At 51.2% G+C, this 23,422-nt stretch overlaps 1 protein-coding gene across 1 annotated transcript in view; it reads right to left on the bottom strand.

Moving 5' to 3' along the window:
* The window catches only part of CCDC33 (coiled-coil domain containing 33), a 100,534-nt gene that overhangs the window by 36,231 nt on the left and 40,881 nt on the right, over window positions 1-23,422 (bottom strand). The window contains exons 8-11 of the mRNA XM_015142698.3: window positions 19,767-19,896; window positions 19,059-19,192; window positions 18,016-18,087; window positions 3,975-4,169 (exon numbers count right to left, since the gene is read on the bottom strand). Of these exons, the coding sequence (XP_014998184.3) occupies window positions 3,975-4,169; window positions 18,016-18,087; window positions 19,059-19,192; window positions 19,767-19,896 (531 nt within the window). The remainder of the gene's footprint in view (window positions 1-3,974; window positions 4,170-18,015; window positions 18,088-19,058; window positions 19,193-19,766; window positions 19,897-23,422) is intronic.

Raw genomic sequence — 23,422 nt, 5'->3', positions numbered from 1 at the left:
CTACCCATCCCTGGGCCACCTCATTGCCACCCTTTGTAAAATGAGAAAATCAGTCTAGATACTTTCTAAGGTTCTTTCTGATTCTCTTGCTGTCCAGCCAGGGGTTCTATTCCATTTCCCAACTAGGATTTACCAACATCTGTCTTGGGCCAGGCCTGGGCAGGGCTCTGGAGCCCAGAGGCGAGTAAGTCAGTAAAATAAGCTCTTTAGTTCAAGGGCTGGATGGTGGTGGCTGAGTGGCCCTAACCTGATAGCAAACCAGGGCTAGCAGCCAGTCCTTAAGGCCTCACCTGGTGTCCAGCAAGAGGGAGGGTAGAGGGACCAGGAACACTCTCTCTGGGAGAATGAGCCACTGATGGGCATGCTGGAGGTGATGCCCAGGGTGGGCATGCTTGAGTGAGTTCTCCATCAGACCCAGCTCACAACACCTCTGCAGTTTGTGGGTATTGGGTATCACTCAGAGCCTCCCAGAACTCCCGCCTAGCACGCTCAGGCCACTTCCTTCTCTCCTCACTCCTCTGTCACTGACAATGGTTGCAGTTGCTTAAAAATACTTCCTCCTGGCTGGGCGTGGTAGCTCACACCTGTAATCTCAGCACTTTGGGAGGCCGAGGCAGGTGGATCACCTGAGGTTGGGAGTTCGAGACCAGCCTGGCCAACATGGTGAAACCCCGTCTCTACTAAAAATACAAAAATTAGCCGGGCATGGTGGCACGTGCCTGTAATCCCAGCTACTCGAGAGGCTGAGGCAGGAGCATTGCTTGAACTCGGGAGGTGGAGGTTGCAATGAGCTGTAATTGCATCACTGAACTCCAGCTTGGTGACAGAGTGAGACTCAGCCTCAAAAAAAAAAAAAAAAAAGCAAAATTAGCCATGCATGATGTCGCATGCCTGTAATCCCAGCTACTCAAGAGACTGAGGCAGGAAAATCTCTTGAACCCAGAAGGCAGAGGTTGTGGTGAGCTGAGATCGCACCATTGCATTCCAGCCTGGACAACAAGAGCGAAACTCCATCTCAAAAACAAACAAATGAACAAACAAACAAAAACCCAAAACACACTTCCTCCTAATGGCTAACCTTGACTTCTCAAGCTGCAGCCTGGTCCCATCTCTTTTGGTTTAATTCTTAAGAGAAAATCAAGACTTGTCCGCTACCCATGTTACTCTAATATTCTTTCAGATGTTGAAAACACTGTTTATATTGCCCACCTCTCAGATCCATTCTATATTTAAAGGCCATTTCTTCCTCCACTCTATTTTTTCCTCTCTGCTCCTCCTCCACCATCATCATTACCATCATCATCACCATCATCATCATCGCCATCACCATCATCATCATCATCATCATCAAATTTTATAAGCACAGTGCAGACTCCAACCCAACCCACCCCACAATTTGTGTCTCACTTCCCACAAACAAATCCATGGTCTTAAGACATCTGTATCTGGTTTCTCTCAAATAATCCAGACTCTCAGACCTACTGACCTCCGTTCAGACCTTGGATGCTTTACCAGCAGACTACAAACGAAGGACTCCCTGCCATGCCCAGTACCAGGAGCAGGGCTGGGTACTTCCTCCTCCTTGGTTGTGCTGTGTCAGTGCCCAAGTGACTGATGTGAGAGGCTTGTCCAGCCAGGAGGTGCTTGAGGCTCCTGCTCCCAGAGGTAGTGTGAGTCAGGGGCTGAGGTCTGCATCCTTGGGGGAAGGTGGAGGCTTAGCTTGGGGAGGGCTGAGGCTTGGCTGGTTGGCCCGTCCTGGGCAGCTGAGCAGGAGAGGTTGCTCTGAGCCCTCCGCAGGGCTGAGACTGAGGAGGAATGCCTTCTTTCTCCTCCTTTCCCATGTGCCTTTCCCTGTGATGGCACCTTCCCTTTTCTTTCTTTCCTGGCCTGTTTTTTCTTTTCTTTTGTTTTTTCTCTTGAGACGGGGTCTTGCTCTGTCACCCAAGCCGGAGTACAGTGGCACGATCATAGCTCACTGCAACCTCGACCTCCCAGGCTCAAGTGATCCTCCTGCCTCAGGTTCCTGAGTAGCTGAGACTACAGACATGCAACAACATATTCGGCTAATTTTTTGAATTTTTTGTAGAGACAGGATCTCACTATGTTGCCAGGGCTGATCTCAAACTTCTGAGCTCAAGTGATCCTCCCACCTCAGCCGGCCCAAGTGGTGAGATTACAGATGTGGGCCATGCACCTGGCCTCTCTTCCTTTACTACCTCTGCTTAGAGGCACAAGAAGGGGGAATCACGGGGCCAGGATGTGGAGAGGGCAGGAGGAAGTGGCTTATTCATGCTGCCCCAAATCTCCAAAGATAGGGTTTTTAAATTTTCAATGCAGTTTATGGCTGAACTGGATGTTGATCCCAAGGGCTGTTTCCTCAAGGGCCAGAGGTGACAGGAGGAAATCGTAAAGATGGCCTATGAGTGCTGTGGTGCATGAGCAGGACGGCCCTGCTCCCAGGTGGGCAGGGGTGCTCATGTGGAAGAACCCTGGGCATGCCCAGCAGCCAGCCAGCCTTCCTATTCGTTCGGTGGGACACGTTCCAGAAATGTGCAGAAGTGCCAGGGGAAGATGAGGAGGCTGTTGGTGGAGGAGGTCAGGTCCTGGGAGGGGGATGGCTTGGACTTCCCTATGGACTGGTGGCCTTGTCTGGGGCCTTTTCTCAAGATCTTCCAGAGCAGCATTCCCCATGGGACCCGCTGTGGAAGAAGGGAGGAAGCCACCCAAGAATTCAGCCATGGTTACTGGGTAGCACCTCCCTGGACTGTCTCTTTGGTAGCCCATTCTTTAGCGCTCTGCATCAAGGGCTGAGACCCAGCACTGACTCCTCAGCAAATTAGGATGTCACTTTGGCCACCTCCACCAGCCCTTTCTTTTTTTTTTTTTTTTTTTTGAGATGGAGTCTCACGCTGTTGCCCAGGCTGGAGTGCAGTGGCGCGATCTCGGCTCACTGCAAGCTCCGCCTCCCAGGTTCCCGCCATTCTCCTGCCTCAGCCTCCTGAGTAGCTGGGACTACAGGCGCCCGCCACCGCGCCCGGCTAATTTTTTGTATTTTTAGTAGAGACGGGGTTTCACTGTGGTCTCGATCTCCTGACCTTGTGATCCGCCCGCCTCGGCCTCCCAAAGTGCTGGGATTACAGGCTTGAGCCACCGCGCCCGGCCATCCACCAGCCCTTTCTGAGCATCTGCTCAACCGGCAACAGGAAGACACAACAGCTCCCATGATCAAGGACACAGACTCTGTCACCAAAATTGGTGTCCTCTATTATTATTATTATTATTATTATTATTATTATTATTAGAGATGGATTTTCACTGTTGTTGCCCAGGCTGGAGTGCAATGGCGCAATCTTGGCTCACTGCAACCTCCACCTCCCGGGTTCAAGTGATTCTCCTGCTTCCGCCTCCTGAGTAGCTGGAATTATAGCCAGGCACCACCATTCCCGGCTAATTTTGTATTTTTTTAGTAGAGACAGGGTTTCTCCATGTTGGTCAGGCTGGTCTCAAACTCCCGACCTCAGGTGATCCGCCCGCCTTGGCCTCCCAAAATATTGAGATTACAGACGTGAGCCACCATGACCACCTGTGTCCTCTTTTTTTGAGCCCCAGTTTCTCCCGTTATAAGTGAAAATGAATCTCTTAAAAGTGCTGCCCACTACCCAGTGGCCGTGCGCCTCAGGAAGTTCTGGGTTGATGCCTACACACCTAAATGGAACCCTGGCTTCCAAGTGTTGCACGTGTTTGTTTTGAAAGAAATTACACGGGAGTTCCACTCAAAAGGTGAAGAGACCCTGCAAATGAAGAAGCCACAGCTCCCAGCAGTTTGACTTCGGGGTAACTCACATGCAGAGTGTGCCTAAGGGGAGGTCTGCTGGCCACCTGAGGCATGAACCAGTCCTGCAGATGGCAGTTAAGTCCCCTTCCCATGGCCTCATCACTGCCCCGGCCCTTCCCACCTGGGGAGAGACACTCACTGTGTCGCGGGACGTCTCAGGCACCAGAGGCTCCTCCTCTACTTCCCGTGGCATGGACGTGCTCAAGTCCATTGTGGAGCTCACTGTGTCCTTGGACCAGGACTCTTGGATGGTTCCCAGCTTCTCATCTAGGATCTTGGGGTCCAAGGTAGGAAGAGCCTTGCTGTTGTTTGGTGTCAAGAAGTTTTCTGGTCTCTGAGAAGAGAAGGTGCAGAGAAACTTTGGAACAGGCTCCTTCTCTCTGCCCATCTACCATAAGCACACCTTCTACACCCCAAGCCTCTCCTCCTCATGGCTCAGGAGGCCCTGCATGGCTGGCCCGTGCACACCTCCTACCACCTACCCCTTGCTCACTGGGCCCCAACTACATGGCCCTTGCTGTTCCTCCAACAAGCCAAGCTCTCTCCTGCCTCAGGGCCTTGGCATTTGCTGTTCTCTTCCTGGAGGTCCTCAGGGATCTTTACATGGCTGTCTCCTTCTTATCATTCAAGTCTCAGCCCAAATGTGACCTGCTCAGGGGTTCCTGCCTTTTGAGATAGAGGCCCACTCTATCTAAAGTAATCCCAGTTCCAATATACTCTCTATTCATTTATCCCCTTTTACTGTGTTCATAGCACTTACTCTACCAGAAAATTTAAAAATGCATTTACTTCTTAACTGCCTCCCCATGAGTCCCATGTCAGCAAGGAACCTTGTCTATCTCTAGTGTCTGGCTCATTGTAGGCACTCAATACATTTTTGGTGGAAGAATAAATGAACTATGCCATCTCTGACACCCAAACTTGGTGCAGCAACAACAGCTTCTAAAATCCTCTACTCTTTTGACACCTTTTGCTATGTAGACCTATTTTCCATTTCATCTCCTCTATCATCCTTCAATCTTACCACCCATTAAGCAGAGAGTCTCTCCTCTCTGTATATTCTGATGAGCCTTCATCTCCCTCCATGTTCTTTTCCTGTTCTCCTTCTCCCTTGGCAGGATTATCACTCTCATGTGTCTAAAGTCTGATGCCACTCAAATACCAGCCTCCCCACCACCCAAGGATGCCTGGACGTCTCAGCTCACACTGACTTGTAGATTTTCTGGGTTCTTCTGATCTAGCAGTTGGCTGGCTGTGCTTTCATGTTGCTCTCTAAGCTATTTTTGTTTTTCTTTTCTTTTCTTTCTTTCTTTCTTTTTTTTTTTTTTTGAGACAGAGTTTTGCTCTCTTACCCAGGCTGGAGTGCAGTGCCATGATCTCAGCTCACTGCAGCCTCCACCTCCTGGGTTCAAGCAATTCTCCTGCCTTAGCCTTCTGAGTAGCTGGGACTACAGGCATCCACCACCACACTTGGCTAATTTTTGTGTTTTTAGTAGAGATGAGGTTTCACCATATTGGCCAGGCTGGTCTCGAACGCCTGACCTTGTGATCTGCCCGCCTCGGCCTCCCAAAGTGCTGGGATTACAGGCATGAGTCATTGTGCCTGGCTGCTATTTTTGTTTTTGTTTTTTAAATCAAACTTTAAGTTCCTTGGGCTTAGGGACATGTCTGTGCTCCCTTTGGGGAGGGGTTACTTTAAAGCCCTGTTGGAAATTCATGGTTATCTCTAAAACATACTCATTGTTCAAGAATCATGCAGTCCTAGGGTTTTCAGGGCCCTCAAAGGTGAGCCAGTTCCACCCTGCACCAGCTGTTGGAATCCTCTCTTGGCTGCATAGCAGACAAATTATTCCACTGTCTGGAGTCTTGGGCTAGAAATAAATAGAGCAACGGGCACACTGCCAACTCGTACAGATGCGCTCAGAGTTGGAGGTGCCCTGGTGTTTGACCCTGAACAACCAGAGAGGGAATGAGTGCAGGTGGGCCTCTTTTTAAGTGGTTCTTCTATAGGAAAGTCCATGCATACTAACTCAATGAATTGGGACAAGGACCCTTCACTTTACCGCTGAAATTCTTTAAGTAATTATTCTTTTATGCCACTTTCAAATAAACTTTGCTGTGCAGAAATTCATTAAGGCGAAGACGTTTCTGGCAATGTCTATAGAGTAAGGGACAGTCACACAAGTACACAGAGGCATTTGGCTAAGTCTGGGCTCTATATCCCCCAACTCCCCATCAAATGGGTGCAAACTAGACAACGCCAAAGAGAAAGCAGCTATAACAAGACTGTGGGAATGGGAAGAGTGGGACACTGGGGGACCCCGATGCTGATTTTGGCAGGCCACCTACTGCACTTCATGATCAAGACTCCTGGGCCTGTTTTGTCTGTGGGCATCAGGCCTGGCGGTCTCTCCCACGGGGTCCTCTCAGTAGCTATGGCTCATGGAGGGCGGGTTTCACTTTGGAGGTTCCCCACTGACGTGAAGACACCCAGGGTAGCATCTGAGTCAGATGGTTTAGGGTTTTTGGGCCATGTGTTTTAGATAGGAAAAAATACCACATCTGTCTCCTTCTCAGAACAGCTGAACACCAGATTGACTGCAGAGGAAGAGCTACAAAATGTGTATTGTGTGGATGGATGAATGGGTGGGTGGATGAATGGATGGATGAATGCAGGAGAGAATGAAGGAAAGCATAAATACAGGGCAAAGACCATCTTCCCATTGACCAGGTGGCCCCTGGGGCTGGGGTGAGATGCTGATTCAAGACCTATAATGACATTTCTGCTCATTTCCAGGCAGAAAGCCAATCTCCATGCCCTGGATTTCATAGACTGCCATCTAATCCAGTTAGGAGAGGAAGTAGAAGTAATGAAATCAAGGGAGAGGTCTCTAGAGGTGCCCCCATCAGTACTGAAAGCAGGGACAATTGCAAGGGAGTTCCCTCCCCCACAGCCTGTCTCCCTGACATCCACTCAGTGTGGCCCCAGCACCAGATGAGTCAATGCAATAACCCAGAGCTGATGTTTACTGAGCCCCTGGTCAGAGCTGAGCTGGGCACTCACCAGGTACTTTTATGTGGATTCTGAAATTTACCATGTATAATCCATTTAATTTCATCACAAAGCTAAAATAAAGGTGAGAACAACCCCTCAGTCCAGACCAGTGCCTTTACCCTATCAGTCTCTTAGGGGGTGATGTGGGGGTGGGCTCTGGGAAGGAGGGCAGGCAAGGCAGAGTATCTATGGACTTTAAGTCTATCCTGCCCATCCCTGCTCCAGCCACCCTTCCTGTAGTGCCTGCCAGACTCAATGGTTCTGTCCTGCCCTACCCTGGGGTTGACCCTGGCCAGGATCTGCTCCCATGGCTGCTCCATGCCTGTACCTCCCCACCCTGCATGTCTCTGCCCACCTTCCCATTCTCCTGTCCCATTCAACTTTGCCAGGATCCATCTGGCCTGGGATTTGGAGGCAAGGTGGAGAGGTAACTTTTATAGTGAAATCTTTAGACCTCTAAACAGCACAGATCCTGCAGGGCACCTCAGAGGGAGTTGCTTTTGTCATGTGAGGTGAGGGGCACCAAGAGACCCATCATGTCTAAATTCTCCCTAATAGTTCTCCTTCTTTAGGGTCAGCATTATATCTCCAGACTCCACAGCTTCAATCAGCTGACATTTGGGGGAGGAAATTATGCCCTCACCCCCTTGCTTCTCAAGGAAGGGAGCTTGCCTGAGACCACAGAGAGGGCCAGGCTGCTCGAGACCATAGAAAGAGCCAACCCATAGGAGATGGTGAGTCAGTGAAGGATGGGGAGAGCCTTGGAGACTAACTCATCCCAAGACTAACTCCTCCTAATCAAGCCCAGCCTTGCCTCACTCTCCTTTCCTCCAGGTAGGGTGGGAGCTGCTGGCCCGCTCCACAAGCCTGCATGTTTGTTTCTGTATTTGACAAGCCTTGCCTGCTGGGGCAGCTTGGGGCTGACAAGTGGCCCCTGTCCCTGTGGCTTCGTGGCTGTAGCACATCCTGGTTCATTAAGACTGTAATTGGAGATTGACTTTGAAAGCTCAAAGAGATGCATGGCCACGCACTAGCTCAGACCCAGCATTCAGCCCACTGCTCCCTGTGTTGCTGCATCTGCCCACACCACATATAAGTGCCATGGTTGGGGAGAAGACACGCCTTCCTCACTCCTCCCAGCACTCACTGTTGCTAGCAGAGTTGGGTCTGTTGAGACAGACCAGGCCAATGGCATCACAGGCTTGAGGCTTCTTAGGTCAACTGTCTCCCTCCTCCCCACAACATCCTCTGCCTTCCTCCTACCCATTCCATCCCCTAGATCCCCAGTCATGCAAAATGCAACAGTTTCAGCCTGCCCCGCAATTACAGACTAGCCAGGCTGCAGCTGCTGTCCTTGGTGCTGAAAGTGCCCGCCTTCCGGCCTGCTTGCGTCTCGCCCCGCCCTGAGCCTTCTCGCTGGAGCGCACATGCTCTTAATTCAATTAGCTGGCCCTGAACCCTCCCCAGGGGGCCTGGAGCGGAAACTGACAAATTCTGTTTAACAAAGACATTTGTCCCTCGCCCTGCCGGCTTTGGGCTCTGCCCGCCTGTATCCCGCTCATTAGGTATCTAACAAAGTGAGTCCCAAGAAATCTGCTTCCAATCGCTAGTAATTCAGGAGGCCTGATGCAATTTTCTCCCTGATAAGGGTGTCTCGCCCACTGGCAAGCGCTGTAATGAGCCCTGTGCAGCAGCTCCCCGATCAGTCACTGCTTTGTCATTTCCTGTGGCTGCAGTTGTAGGTTCTTATCTCTTCAGCTGTAGGCGAAGCTCAGACAACAGGCCCCTCCAAGAGGGCTTGCTGCCTCCCCTGCATATAGCGAGCCTCATTTATGGCATCCTGCATGCTCTTGCAGCTGCAGTGGTTTGAAGCTCTGAGTTTGTCTCCCAGCCAAGAAGGACCCCAGTGTTAATCCTTGGTGGGACCATGATTCATTTGCCAGAAAGTGGTGTTTGTTAGAGGGTTAATCCCAAAGCAAGTTGTGAGGCCAGGAGAGCTGAGCCACTGATAAGAATTTTTAAAAATTCTGTTGAGGATTTTAGTATGGAAGTTCTGCCTGTGACTCAGTGGTTTGACTGTGGGCTCACTCTTGCTACCCTGAAACCTGGCTTTCTGAATTTAATTTTTTCCCTTGGGTTCCTCTATTCTTATGCAGAGAGACTTTTCCAACATAGTTGAGATCACATCCTACTGCTGCTCCAAGACCTTTCTTAGTTTCCTGCCACTTTATGACAAAGCCCTCACCCTGCACCCTAACACCCAGGTCTTCTACAATCTAGACTTCATCTAGCTTTCTAGTCTTACTGCCCATTACAGTTCCCATATGTCATGTGCTCCAGACACTGTCATGCCTCCATGTCTTTGCATGTGGGGGTCCCTTTGCCTGAAGCACCATTGCTTTGCCAATTTCCAACCCACTATTTGGAACAGAGCTCAAACCATGCCTTTCTGTGACACTTCCCCTGACCTCTGTATACTCAATGCACCAATGTCAACCAGGACCCTTAGTAAGATGGGTGGTAGTGATCTGTTGGGGTGCTTTACTGCTCAGCACAGGTTAGAAATCTAATAAATGGCTTTGGGAGGCCAAGGCAGGCAGATTATGAGGTCAGGAGTTTGAGACCTGCCTGGCCAACATGGTGAAACCCCATATCTACTAAAAATACAAAAATTAGCTGGGCATGGTGGTGGGCACCTGTAATCCCAGCTACTGGGGAGACTAAGGCAGGAAAATCATTTGAACCCAGGAGGCGGAGGTTGCAATGAGCCAAGATCATGCTATTGTGCTCCAGCCTGGGCGACAGGCCGAGACTCCGTCTAAAAAAAAAAAAAAAAAAAAGAAATCTAATAAATGGTTAATGAATGAATGACCTTGGCTGGGCCAGCGATACATCTTGGCTGAAGGGACTGAAGGGAGGTCTATGCTAAGGTGGTTGGGCTTTGAGTAGGGGGGAATCCCAAGACCAACTCCCATTTTCTGAGAAGTTTTGTCTAGAAGCTTCTGCCATGTCTCTCTCTATTCCTTCCCTCCCCCTTCTTCAATCTACCAATTATGCACTGGGCTCACAGGGAGAGCAGAGCAAGGGAAGGGAGTGTCCAAAGTCCAGTTTCCTCAGTCATCTCTGCATTCTGACTTAATATACTCCATCTGCAGCCGGGAGTTGTAGGCTCACATTCTCAAGGCAACACTGGGTCCTGTGGTTGGCGAGGCATTTTAAAAAATAACTGAGAAAGGGTCTCACTCTGTTGCCCAGGCTGGAGTGTAGTGGCACCATCATAGCTCACTGCAGCCTAAAACTCCCATGTTCAAGCAATCCTCCTGCCTCAGTGCCCCCAAGTAGCTAGGGCTACAGGTGCACAACACCATGCCTGGTTAATTTTTGTGTTTTTAGTAGAGATGGGGTTTTGCCATGTTGCCCAGGCTGGTCTCAAACTCCTGAGCTCAAGTAATCTGCCCATCTTGGCCTCCCAAAGTGTTGGGATTATGGGCGTGAGCCACTATGCCCAGCCTGATGAGGCATTTGAGATGAGCTAAAGCAGGTCTTCTGAATGACTAGCAATTGGAAGCAGTATGCCTCTCGGTCCAGCCCTTCCCACTCTGGCCTGTGAGCTCCTAGGCTCCACAGCCTCCAACTCAGGGCAGGGTACATTGAGGACTTTAGCAAATCTAGCTTCTGGAGAGATGATTGTCTGTCACTTTTCCCATTTCTTTATTCTCGGAAAATTGCAGCGAGACCAAATGTGGTGCTGGCGATGTTTATCTTCAGCACTTGACAAGGCCTCCTGATGTCATTATGGATGTGAAGCTGGTGGAGCAGCTGTCATGAGGGGCGGGTGCCAAGTGATGGGTTCACAGGGCTCTACCATCTCCCCTCCCCCAGGAGCCCTGTCCTCATCCCTGATGAGTTCAGCACGTTTGTCAGAAACCTGGGTGAACGACACTAAGAGATCCTTTACCGAGCATCTGCAGGACACTGTGTTAGGCATCTGCACATGCTCCCTCATTCAATCTTCACTATGTTCCTGGCTGGTAGGGATTACAATCCCCTTTTATGGATGAGAACAGTGAAACTCAGGATGGCTAAGATCAAATGGAAGATCCAGATTCAAGCCCAGGTCTACAGGATTACAAGGTGGACACTGCAACACTTCAAGTGTCCTGGCCACCTCCACGGATGACCTGAAGCTTGGGGTTGGGGGTACAGATCAGACTGTGTGTTGCATGATAGAATCAGGGTCCAGAATGATCTCAAGCTTAGAAGATGGGCTGAGATGAAAAAGGTGAAACACCACAGGGGAGAAACCCTGTCTAAGTTCAATATAGAACAGCAGGGAGGCAAGATGCAGACATGTTGCCTACTGATGTGCCAGAGAGAGACTCTGGCTCTAAATGGACCCTCACTGCTTTGATAAATGCTAAAATAGAACCAAAGCTAGGCTTCAGCTGCACCAAAGGGGAGAATGTATTCAGCGAGAGGGAGTGATGGTCCTACTCTACCTCTAATGCTGATTGGGCCCCACAGTTTTGGGGGATACTTTAAGAGGAATGTTGTCAAGAGGAGACAACCAGCAGGACAATAATCAGAAACCAAGTGCTACAAAGAGGAAGAGGAAGGAGAGTGGGTTCAGGCTGGAGATGCCATAAATAGTTTGCAAATGTCAGTAGGACTGACATGGTCACAGGCCCTGACTTCTCTGGAGCGGGCCTCTGGGAGGAAAAGGCAGGACCAGAGGGAGGAAACTGAAGAGAGACAGAAGACAGAAGGAAGTTTAGAAAGGAGCTAGTAGAGGATGGAGAGGCCTTTCTGGGTGGTAATGAGCTCTCTGTCATGGGAAATGACCAAGTAGAGTCTGTCAAACTCTCTGTGTCTGTTCTGGAGGGACCGTTCAGCTCCTTCTCTGGAGTGGGGAGCATGGGAGTTGCAAGATCACCAAGGGAGGCCAATATTGTCCCCAAGGCAGGGAGCACTATGGGGAGATTCAGGCATTCTGGAAAGCAGGTAGGAGCCTCCCTCATGGCAGCGTGGGAGGAGAGGTGAGATGGCCAGCCCTGCTCCCACACTGAGAGTCCGTGACCTGGGGGCCAGGTTGGCCTTGTGAAAGCACAGACTCTCATGTCTCTCCCGCCCCATTCTAAGCTTCCTTTGATTTGTTTGTTTTTTGTTTTTTGAGACAGAGTCTTGCTCTGTTTCCCAGGCTGGAGTGCAGTGGCACGATCTTGGCTCACTGCAACCTCCGCCTCCTAGTAGCTGGGATTACAGGCTCCTGACACTACAGCCGGCTAATTTTTGTATTTTTAGTAGAGACAGGATTTCTCCATGTTGGCCAGGCTGGTCTCGAACTCCTGACCTCAGGTGATCTGCCCACCTCAGCCTCCCAAAGTGCTGGGATTACAGGTGTACAGATTTTAATCTCTCTAGAGCCACTGCACCCAGCTCTAAGCTTCCTTTGGATGGGAAGGGAAGAGCTCTACACTGGACCTAGAACCTGAGCAGGTGAGGGAAAGGGCACCTGTGGGCAAGAGGTGGATCTGTCTCCTCTCCCTCCTGCCAACTGACCTGAGGCAATGAGAGGACAGGCGGGCAGAGGCTTTGCGTGTGGGAGGGAGGGCAATGAGGGATGGTGTGAGATGGTGGCAGGGAAAGGGTCTCTTTCTCTGGATCCATCCTTATGGTAGTGTTTTCAGAGATGGAGTCTTGTGGGTGGGAACAGCCTTCAGAAGGCAGAACCAGTGGAGGAGACAGCTGTACTGTTCTGGGCACTGGCCCATTCAGGCCGCTGTGCTTGGGGAAGAAATGGAGGGAGGTTTGTGTTGTGGTTTCTCTAAGGACTAGCCCAGGAGTGTCATGTGTGGCTTACAAAAAATCTATAAAAATTTTTCAGAAGCCAGCGTGATGCTGCCTGTCCCCTGCCCTCTCCTCTGTATTTGCTAAGTGGCCACTCGTCCTCACTCTGGGCTGGTCTCCAGAGAGATCTTTGTAACTAGTCTGAAAAGAAGCCACCAGAGTAGCATCAAAGACTTGCCCCACTCCCTCCCTGTGAGGGGAAGAGGGAGGGGGAAGGTCAGATGGGACCATGGCAGCTGCCCCTGCCCTCAGTGGTGGCAGCAGGTGTCACCACCACCTCTCCTCAAATGCACCCTCTCTATACTCCCAGGAAGCCAGGGGGTTTCAAGTCCTCCCAGCATGTCTGGGGGCTGTGGGCTGAGGAGGGTGTGGCCACCCATCTGAGAGGCCCTACTTCTGCCTGGTGCCCCATCTGGGTAAGGCGATGGATCCCAAATCTTAAACCCAAGAAGAGAAACGTTGCTGTATACCAAGATGACGGTATGAACTTGTCCCACCTCATGGGGAGGTGCATTCCAGGCAGAGAGGCAGGAACCGATGCAATGAGCACCTACTGCGTGCATCCCAGGTTCCAATCCACATGGTCAGCCCAGAAAACCTGGTAAGTGTGGGCCTCACTTCAAAGAGGCTAGCTGCAAGCTGGAGGGCACCCAGGATACTGTGGGATCTCGAAACCAGTTCATTAAGAGAGCCAAGCTGCTTTGCCTGGGGAAGTGTAGACTCCCCGGGGACCACATCACACTCTTCAAAGAGAAGAGGCCGAGATCAGAGGGGGAATGGAGGAGACCAAAGTGTGTGTGTATGTGTTTATGTGTGTGTGTATGTGGAGTGGCCATAGGCTCATGGAGTTTTTTTTGTTTTGTTTTGTTTTGTTTTTTGTTTTTTTTTTAGACAAAGTCTTGCTCTGTTGTCCAGGCTGGAGTGCAGTGGCGCCATCTTGGCTCACTGCAACCTCTACCTCCCAGGTTCAAGTTATTATCCTGCTTCAGCCTCCCAAGTAGCTGGGATTACAGGCGCCTACCACCACAGCTAATTTTTGTATTTTTAGTAGAGACAGGGTTTCACGACGTTGGCCAGGCTGGTCTTGAACTCCTGACTTCGTGATCCACCCGCCTCAGCCTCCTAAAGTGTTGGGATTACAGGCGTGAGCCACCACACCCAGCCAAACTCATGGATTTTTAGAGCCTAATCGATCTCAAAGGCCAGCCCCCACTGAATGTACAATAAAGGGAAGTTTTCTGTGTGTATGTTTTTGTATATGAGTGTACATGTTTTTCTAGTTTTTGTGTGATCTGTGTGTGTTCATATACTCACCTACACACACAAACCATCTTAAGGCAGATCACTTTAAGCAGCAAATTACTAGAGAAGTCCCACCAGAGGGTAAAAAATGAACCTATCACAAACCAGCCACCTTCAAATGCAATATTCCAAACCAGAGACCAACACCTCTTGCCATTCACTGAGACTGCAGGCTTTGTTATCTTGTCTGCCCTCAAAAGTGTTGGTTGACTATGGGATCTATGTAGGAGGCTTGCTGGGGTTGCCCTGCAGCCTCAGGGGCAAAGCCAGGAGCTTGGGGCAGAGGGAGGGCCCCAGGAGGCAGGTTGAGCTCAATGTAGGGTGGCCATTTCTACCACTCAGTCATGGGAAGGCCTGTTCCTGGCGGTAGTGAGCTCTCCATCACGGCGGCGCGGGAGGAGAGGCTGGGATGGCCACTCGCTGCCAAGGAGATCGCCATCCAGGGTGGGCTGTTGAGAGAGACATCGTCTGTCTCTGCCTATTTGCAAATTTCTCCATGCTGGTTCTGAGAGCCCTGAGAATGGGTGATGTGGGGGTGGTGGGTGTGGGGAAGCTGTGTTCACCAAAATGTCCAATTATCCAGGACAGCCTGTGCCCGAAACTCCTGGACATGGAGGCTCATAGGGGAAGCCCTATGTCCTCGGGCTGGGGCTGGGCCCAAATAGGGCATGCACATTCATTTCTCCTGAAGCATTTCCGCTCTGTGGCAGCACTGATCACGTCTGACCACGTGCAAAGAGCTGCCCCTAGGATGGAGTTGTTGACCATGTGAACAAGGGGCCTGAGAGGCCCACTGTCACAAGCCTCGGCAGCTAGAGTGTCCGCAGGACTCTAAGACCTCCAGGTGTCAGGTGGTGTCTTCTGGACCCATTGTGCAATATTTGATTTAAAGGGTGGAAGAGTTGATGGCCCCAGCCCTGCCGCTGCCTTCCCGAAGTCCAGGATGCAGAGATGAATACCAGGTACCTTCCATGATGAAGTCGCAGGCAGCACTTTAGGCGCAACAATAAGGGGGCAGGAACCTGATCTCTGTTATAGCAGCTTAGCTCATAACTGTACTCAGCTACCATGAGGAGTCCAAATAGCCCCTTCAAGGACTCCGTATCATGTGACCTTGTTTGAATTTCCTCAGACCCCTTATCATTAGCTGATATCTGCTTATGAACTATTTGTTTATTGTCTGTTCCATACTCCCTAAGAACGCAAGCTTTACGAAGACAAGGCCTTATTGGTTTTTTTCTTCTTCTTCAATGTAATATTCCTAAAATCCAGAACAGCAATTGCTCATAGTGGGTGCTTCATAAATGTTTGCAGTTGCATAGAGAACAATGATGGTATTGCAGTGAAGGTGGTAATGAGGGGTGGAGAAGGGGATGGGGCCCTTTAGATTTAGCTGTAATGCCATCTGACCTGTTCATGAATTCTCAACACTTTTCTGTCATTCCTTAGGGAGAAGGATGCCAAAAGGGCTCAGACACTAGAGAGCCATGTCCAAGCCCAATGAAGGTATGAGCTCAAAGCAGAATGAGGTCCATGGCTGCCAACCCCTCATTCTCCCCATTTCAATCCACAATGGCAGCCAAAATTCTACTTCTTGCCTTGCATAGTTCCTGACATGCAGTGACTCCTCATCAAATATACATGGAATAAAAGAATGAATGAATGGGTGCTGTGGCTGCAAGGACTTCACGGTGAATTTAATTTAACCACATTAGCACTTTATACTCAGGCTTCTAACCTGGTCTTTAAGATTCTGGAATCAAAGGGAGTCAGTTATTGGCCAATTCTCGGATAGTTGACCAAGAAATATTTCCACTACAAAGACATTTAGCTTCTGTGTGTGCCACTACAGGTGTGAAAACGCCTGTGTGTCAGTTTGCATGTATGTGAGAGCATGTACATATGCATTAAGTGTGTGCATCCTTCTTGCCAAGGTATGTGCGCACACATCTGTGTGTCTGTGACTGTGTGTAGATATTCACATGTGATTAATGACAGCGTATATGTAGAGTGTGCGTGTGTGTGTGTGTGTGTGCGCGCGCGCATTCTTGGCTGTAGAATCTGAATTTCTGCTAGTACTATTTTCCTGGTACACACCCAATCCTGATCCCCTTTCTTTTCCTTTCTTCTCAGAAATCCATTACTAAAAGGTTTTTTACCCGCCTCCAGGGGGAGGGGGTTGGGGGAAGGAGACGCTAAAATCACAAGGCCTAGATCAAAACACTCAGCAGCTAAATGAATTCGGCAGCATTTTCCCGCATGACTTGGAGGGATAATTTAGTGAGGCCGCCAGCTGGAAGGAAAGGGATTAATTCTGCACTTAGCACAGCTCCGGTGAATAATTCATTACTGGAGACCTTTGTGCCCAGCCCCTGGGCAATTGGGAAACTGTTCGCCCACCTGCCTGTTGCCTGCCTGGGCCCACTAGTCAGTCCCCTGACAAGGGGCACCTGACGCTCCTTGTAGTCCTAGGATACACATGCCCAGTGGAAGGGGCAGGAGGCAGAGGGAGGTGGGGAGGGGCTGGCAGTGGCCAGTGGCCACAGGCAGACTCTGTACCTTGGGAAGAGGCCCCAGAGGTTTGGGCTCCAAACTGGGAAGTTTGTGACCTTTCTCTCCAAGATTCTGCTGCCTCTTTCTTGGGGTTTGTTGCTTCTACCCTTGAGAGGGCGATCCTGGATACCTACAGCAGAGAGTGCCAGCGGGGGTCTCAGACCCTCTCCAGAGGCCTTGTAAAAGCGCTTTCAGGCTGGTACCAGCCCAGATATACTCCTCATACTCCACACCATAGGATTGCCTGTGATCTTCATGAGTGAGGTCACAGAGCCAAGTACTACCCCAGAGCTGGCGGATATTTTTCCTGCGTGGGAAGAAGGCAGGAGTGGGTTGGTGCGGACATTAGTCCCTGCAAACACTTTCTGGGTTCATGGTCCTAAACTACCCACATCCCAGCACCACTGAAAGGAAAGGGGGAAAGTCCAGCGGGTGCCTGGCATGTGCACTGCAGCCAAGTGAGCAGGGTCTAAGCTGGGCTGAGAGCAGGTGTAGCTAGCTAGAGGGATCGAGGCTCATCCAGCAGGCAGGGCTCAGCCCTGGGTGTCTTCACATTTGGACCAACACAGCTGTGGCAGACAGAATTCCAAAAACAGGCCTCCAAGATTTTACACCCTCATTCTTGGAACCCGTGAATATGATGACTGATGAACCTGGGATGATGTTTGTTATACGTCACTGTTGACTTTAAGACAGGCAGATGATTCGAGTGGCCTGACCTTGTCATACCAGCCCCTCTAAAAGCACTTCTAAAAGTTTTCTGTGGCTGCTGACAGAGGAGGAAGTCAGAGTTTTGAGGTGTGACGGGGACTGGACATGCCTGCTGGCTTAAGATGAACGGGGCCATTGTGAGGGGGCATGCGGGCGTCCTTCAGGAGCTGAGAGCCGCCCCGGCTGACAGCCTGCAAGGAGACCGGGCTGTGAGTCCGCCACTGCGGGGAACTGGATTGTGGTGGCTACCTGAATGGACTTGGAAGTGGATTCCTCCCCAGAACCCCCAGAAAGGAATGCGACCCTGCCAGCATCTTGATTCCAGCCACCCTGTGTCACAGGACCTACCTATAGAAGTGTCAGCTAATAAATGGGCATGATTTTAAGCTGCTAAGTTGGTTATAAAGCAATAGAAAACTGATATCCTAGGTCACCCTTGCAGAACCTTGATCCCAGTGAGCCAGACTTGGCTTGGGCTTGGTCAGAGGCTGACTCCCAGGTCTGGGTGGCCCTCTGCTCGCAGCTCTCCTTTTCCTAATCTCAGCGTTCTCTCTGTTTTTCTGGAGTCTCAAATCACCCTTAGATGCTTCCATCCAAAGTAGTAGTCCCATTCTCCCGGAAGTCCCTGAACAAAGCCAGCAATTGGGAAGGAAGTTGGATCTCACTAACATGTGCCTGCTGGCCCTGACCCTCCCCTGGCCCACAGCCTTACCTCGGAGGAAAGCAGCTGGAAGGAGAGATCCACTGTGGGGGCCTCACCATTGATAGTTTTCAGGCTGGTGTCCTGGGGAGGAGAAGGGAGCACTCAGACCATGCTGGCCAGGGCAGCTTCCGCCTCTGCCCCACCTACTGTTCTGGAGTTCTCTGGAAGGTGTCACCTGGGGGCTGTACCTAGGAGGTGGGAGGGAGGTGGGAGCTGGCCTCCTGCTTCTGCAAACCACCTCCACACCATCCCTTCTAAACCCCTCTAGAGACCTGTCTGGCACCACTAGGCTCATCTGACAGAGAGATTCTCATTTGTTGAGGTCTATTATGTCAGGATGGCCAGAAGTATTTTAGGGGAAATGGTGGCATAGAAATAGAGAACGATGGTAACAATATTATTCATTCTTGTTGAGAACTTATTCTAAGTGCTTTCCATGGTTTTCTCATGAAATCTCACAGCAACGCTATGAAAAAAGTGCTATTGCCGTGTACTCATTTTACAGGCAAGGAAACTGAGGCATTGACACTTTAAGTAGTTTTCCCATGGTCATGTTAGCTGGTGTGTGGTGGAACCAGAATTTGAAGCCAGACAGTCTGGTTCTAGAGCCTGAGTTCTGAACTCTCTTGTTACACACAGAAATTGTGTACTTGGCATGCTGCTCCTGTTTTAGAGACGAGGACTCTTGTGGTTAAGCAATGTGCCTGAATTTCCACAGTGAGGATGGGGCCAAGACAGGATTTGAACCTGGGTCTGGCTGGCTGAAAGCCGGAGCACTTGTACTGTCTCATGGGGTCTCCCTGTACTTGTCTCCCAAGTTGCTCAGGGGCAATTTCTCTGGCTTGGTTCGTCATAGTCCCAGAGGCAAGACTGGCTTCTGGGGTTTCAGGGAGCTCCTCACTCTTAGACTGAGTGGCTTCCCTGGTGGGGGCCTTGACAGAAGCTCCTAGAGAAGCCAAATTCTCCTATGGAGGTGTGGTGAGGTGGGGCAGGGTGAGGCAGGGTGGGGCCAGGTGGCATGCCAGGGGCCCAGTTCAGGGCAGGGGGCTCACCATGATGGGGAGCCGCTCCACGTGAAGCCCATCCAAGCCTTTCCCTGTCAGCATCTTCTGGTACAAACGGCTCTTTAGCGGCAACACAGAGATGCCCAGGGGCTGGTCGAGGGTCCACGGCTGGCTGCCTTTCACTGTGTGGGAGGGATCAACTGGGGCTCCTGCCAAAGCCCCCACTTCGGCCTCTGCTTTAATACCTGACATCCAGTCCTCCTGTCTCCCACCGCCTGCTTTCCTGCCTCCTGGCCTTTCCCTGCACATACATCCTCTTCTCATCTTTAGGGCTTTGTGAATTCAAAGCTAACTCTAAACATACTCTGTGTGTCTGGGAATTTATATACATCAACCTAGTCTCTGCCCTTTGGGGGCTTCAATCCCACCGTGCAGAAGACTGTGGATCAGCTGGTCTCTGAAGCCCATCTTCCTCTCCCCTCTCTGTGAGTTCTGAGGGCTCCAGCCCTCCCCCATCACTGATGGGTGCAATAAAACAAAGCTTGAGGCTAAGACCTAGTATGGGACAGGCCCACGTGTCCTGGCCTGTGGACAAGGAATGCAGCCAGCTCTCCTCTGCCTGCACTAGGAAGCTGCCTGGGCACCTGGGAACCATCCATCCCTGTGGGAGGCAGAGGTGGGATGGTCTGAACACCCTTTCATAATACAAATCGCCTGAGGCATGGCTGCCCTGGTGAGGCACCAGGGGTCACGTACTTGAAGTTGAGGAGTAGTACTCCAGCACCAGGGCTGTGTCTTCTGAGAAGTTGGTAGCTCCATCTCGGCCTTGGAAGAGGAAGGACTGATTCCATAGGGGCTGCTCTGGGGGTCCCCCAGGCTTGGACAGCTGGAGGGAGAAGGTAGGAGCAGGTGGTGGGGGCCACAGCTTCTCCCAAATCAAGGCATACTCAGATATTTCGTTGTGTGTATCTATATTTGTCACAAAGTTTCTCCCAGTTATAAAAGCAAGCTGACTGGGCGTGGTGGCTCATGCCTGTAATCCCAGCACTTTGGGAGGCCTAGGCAAGTGGATCACTTGAGGTCAGGAGTTCAAGACCAGCCTGGCCAACATGGCAAAACCCGTGTCTGCTAAAAATACAAAAATTAGCCAGGTGTGGTGGGGGACTCCTGTAATCCCAGCTACCCAAGAGGCTGAGGCAGGAGAACTGCTTGAACCCCGGGGGGTGGAGGTTGCAGCGAGCTGAGATTGTGCCACCGCACTCCAGCCTGGGTGACAGAGGGAAACTCTGTCCCTAAATAAATAAATAAATAAATAACTGCAACACACACGTAATAAATACATTTAGGAAAATGCAGAAACATAGGAAGAAGAAAAACACCTCCGGTGTTCCTACGATAAACACAGTTCATAAAACTGTGCTTCTTCCTAGATTTTTTCTGTGTGTACTTTATGTATAATCGCCATTCTAGCATCCTGCCTTTTTCATTTACCAGTAAAACCTAAGCATATCCAAAGTCACAGAAAACTCGTCACCCATGACTTTAGTAACTTCAGGATATTCTGTCATGTCGGAGTGCCCTGATGTCTCCCTTCCCATTTTTCCCTTTAATAACACTGCATTGAAAGTTCTCTGCTACATATCTTCATATCGCAAATTACTTCCTTAGTACAATTTAGTACCTAAAATGGAATTGCTGGGTTATAGGACGTGTGTATTTGAGGACACCTTATTCATTATTGGTAAACTGTTTTCCTAAAGTGTTGCACTCGTGTTCACACCCGTGGCTGGTGGCGTCACAGATGCTAAGTTAGACATGACCTCTGTCTTTGTCACCAGCCCCTCTCTGCCCCACACAATTTCCCTGGCCCCTTGCAGAGGCCAAGACAGCTCTGCAGACTACAGGGCCTCCCTGTGCCCACAGTGTGGGCCAGTGGGAACTCGGGGGACTTGATGGCACCCTAGGCCAGCAGTTAGGGCACACACATGGGTATGATTCAAACAATGAAACAAGACAGTATTAACTGTAGCACTGCCCATAAGAGAGCTATATGAAATGTTCCTGTGGGTGGTCAGAAAAGCCTCCTTGAAGGAAGCAGAACCAGAGAAAGGCTCTGAAGGAAGGTCTGGCTGGGTGAAGAGAGGGACAAAGGTCTTCAGGATGGGAAAACAGCACAAGCAAACATGTGGAGTGGCACTGAGCACATCTTGTGCAGAGGACGCCTGGAATGAGGAGAGGCTCCAGGGGGAAGCCTGGCATCTGCCAAGGCCAGAAGGTGGGAGATGGGAGATGGCCATCAGCCTGTAACTCCCAGCCGGCAGCCCTGCAGGGTCCTAGCACAGCGCGGGGCTATGGGTCATTGCCACAGACCCACCGAGTGACTGCCTTGCCTCTGTGCCCCAGCCAGGGACTGTCAGCAACAGTAGCGGCCGCTCCCACCTCCTGCTGCCCTGCAGGCATCAGTCATTGCTTGAAAAGGTCAACACAAATGCACTGCGGCTCCACGAGTTATTGATGCAGGATCATGAAATATCAGCGTAGGTCCACTCCCCCACAGTGGCAGGGTGCTGATGACAGTCACACTAATGGGCCTGGTTTGTCCAGGCTCAGCCCGAGGCTCAGCTGTGTCTGCCCCTGGCCCTGGGGAGATGGGTTGCAATCACTTCAGGACTAGGGTGCCCTGGACACCTGAACAGAGACTGCAGTGATGGGAGCATCCCACTTTTTACGGGAGCTTGGCCAACAGGTCTGGTGAGAGAAGTTGCTTCTGAGTTCTGTGGGGCTTGGGAGTGATCTTTCAAGATTGATCCCCAAACCATGTCCCTCCCAGAGCCGCCCCATTCTCCTGGGTGCAGGAGGGTCCACCTGGCTGGGACTGTCTGCCAGGCATTGGGGCACCTGTGACTCAGTCCCCTGCTGCCCATACCTTGCTACTGCCCTGGAAGAAGGTTATTCAGTAGATGCTAGCTACCCTTTCTGGGACCTACCCATGTGTCTGTATGGAGCCTAGGAAGCCAGAGGTGGTGAGTGGTTGCCTGCCCAATAAGGAACAGCCCTTTCCCTGAGTAGTTTCCCAGGGCAAGTCACCTAGGAAAGATCCCTTCAGACCTAGGATTGGGGAGGGAGGGTCAGCCTCTCTTGTGTATGTGCAGGCAGGAGTAGTGGGAACTCGAAGTTAGAGGAACTCGAAGTTAGAAGACCTGCAGTCTGATGCCAGAGTCCTGGTGAGGGTGCTGTGGCTGATGAGTGTGCAGGGTGGGGGCTGGGAGAGGCAGGCATTGCCTGCAGATGCTAATGGAAAGGGCCACAGCGGTGGTGGAATTACGGAATGTCATTAACCCTCAGCTGTGATCTTCAGAAAAGCCATTAACCCCCAGCCATGGAGGCAGACCTGCTTCCCCTTGGGGACAGAGCCTTCATTCCATGCCCTCCCAACCCCCCGCCTCATTTCCCCTGGGCCCACCCACACCCACCTCTGCCTGCTCTGCCCAGGCATAGTGGCCCCATCAGGAGGAGTAGTTGCTGGGAACAGATGCTGGGCTGGGGTATCTAGAGAGATAGGACCCCTTGGCTCTGGGCCTGGGTCTGCCTCAACCTTGCCATGTGACCTTCAAGTCCCTTCTGCTCTTTGGGATCTACTTTTCCCCTTATCCAATTGGGATATGCCTCAAACTCCTCACTTTGAAAGCCTGTTGTGAGGTTAAAGGAGACAATGGATGTTTTGCTATTAAGATGAAAGTTCAACTCCACTGAACTCAGCAAATGTTGACTCTGGAGGGCTTCTCCATGCCAGATACCTGTGGGGTGCTGCTAGAGCCAGACTCTGCCCCCGACCCTGTAGCTCACCGTCTTCCAAGAGGATAGGGGACAGACAGACAGGCAGACAGACAGACAGACACCCGCAAACATGTGGAGTCCTAAGCAAGCTGTGGTTGTGGGAGCTGGGGTGTGCGAGGAGAAAGCCATGACTTCTGACCCCATTCCTCAGGGAGGACGTGAAGGACAAGGGCATTAGGTAAAGAGAGGAAGGCCATTCCAGGCTGAGAGTGCAATAGAGGTGGAGGCTGGAGGTGGGAGGGGGCAGCATGGGTGTGGAGAACAGCAAGCCATCCAGTGGGGCTGCAGAACGTCTGTATGAGCTGGAGCCATAAGCTAGGAGGCTGGAGGGCACAGGGCCTGTGGAACTGGCTGAGAGTGGGGCTTTGCCTTGTCGTGATAGTGACGAGGGGCCCAGGGGAGGGGCTAGGCAGGGGACACCCTGGCTGCTCCTCAGAGAATGGATGGCAGGGACCTGAGGGGAGGCCAGCACTAGGGCAGGGTCTGTGGAGATGGAAGGGGCCCCAGGAGACAAGCCAACTGTGGGGCTGAGAAAGGAGGAGTTGGTGGTAGGCACACATGGCTTCCCGGAACTC

Source organism: Macaca mulatta, chromosome 7 (genome assembly GCF_049350105.2).
Source record: "Macaca mulatta isolate MMU2019108-1 chromosome 7, T2T-MMU8v2.0, whole genome shotgun sequence".
Lineage (NCBI taxonomy): Eukaryota > Metazoa > Chordata > Mammalia > Primates > Cercopithecidae > Macaca > Macaca mulatta.
The sequence above is the reverse complement of the archived record's forward strand: the minus strand, read 5'-3'. Positions and strand labels throughout refer to the sequence as shown.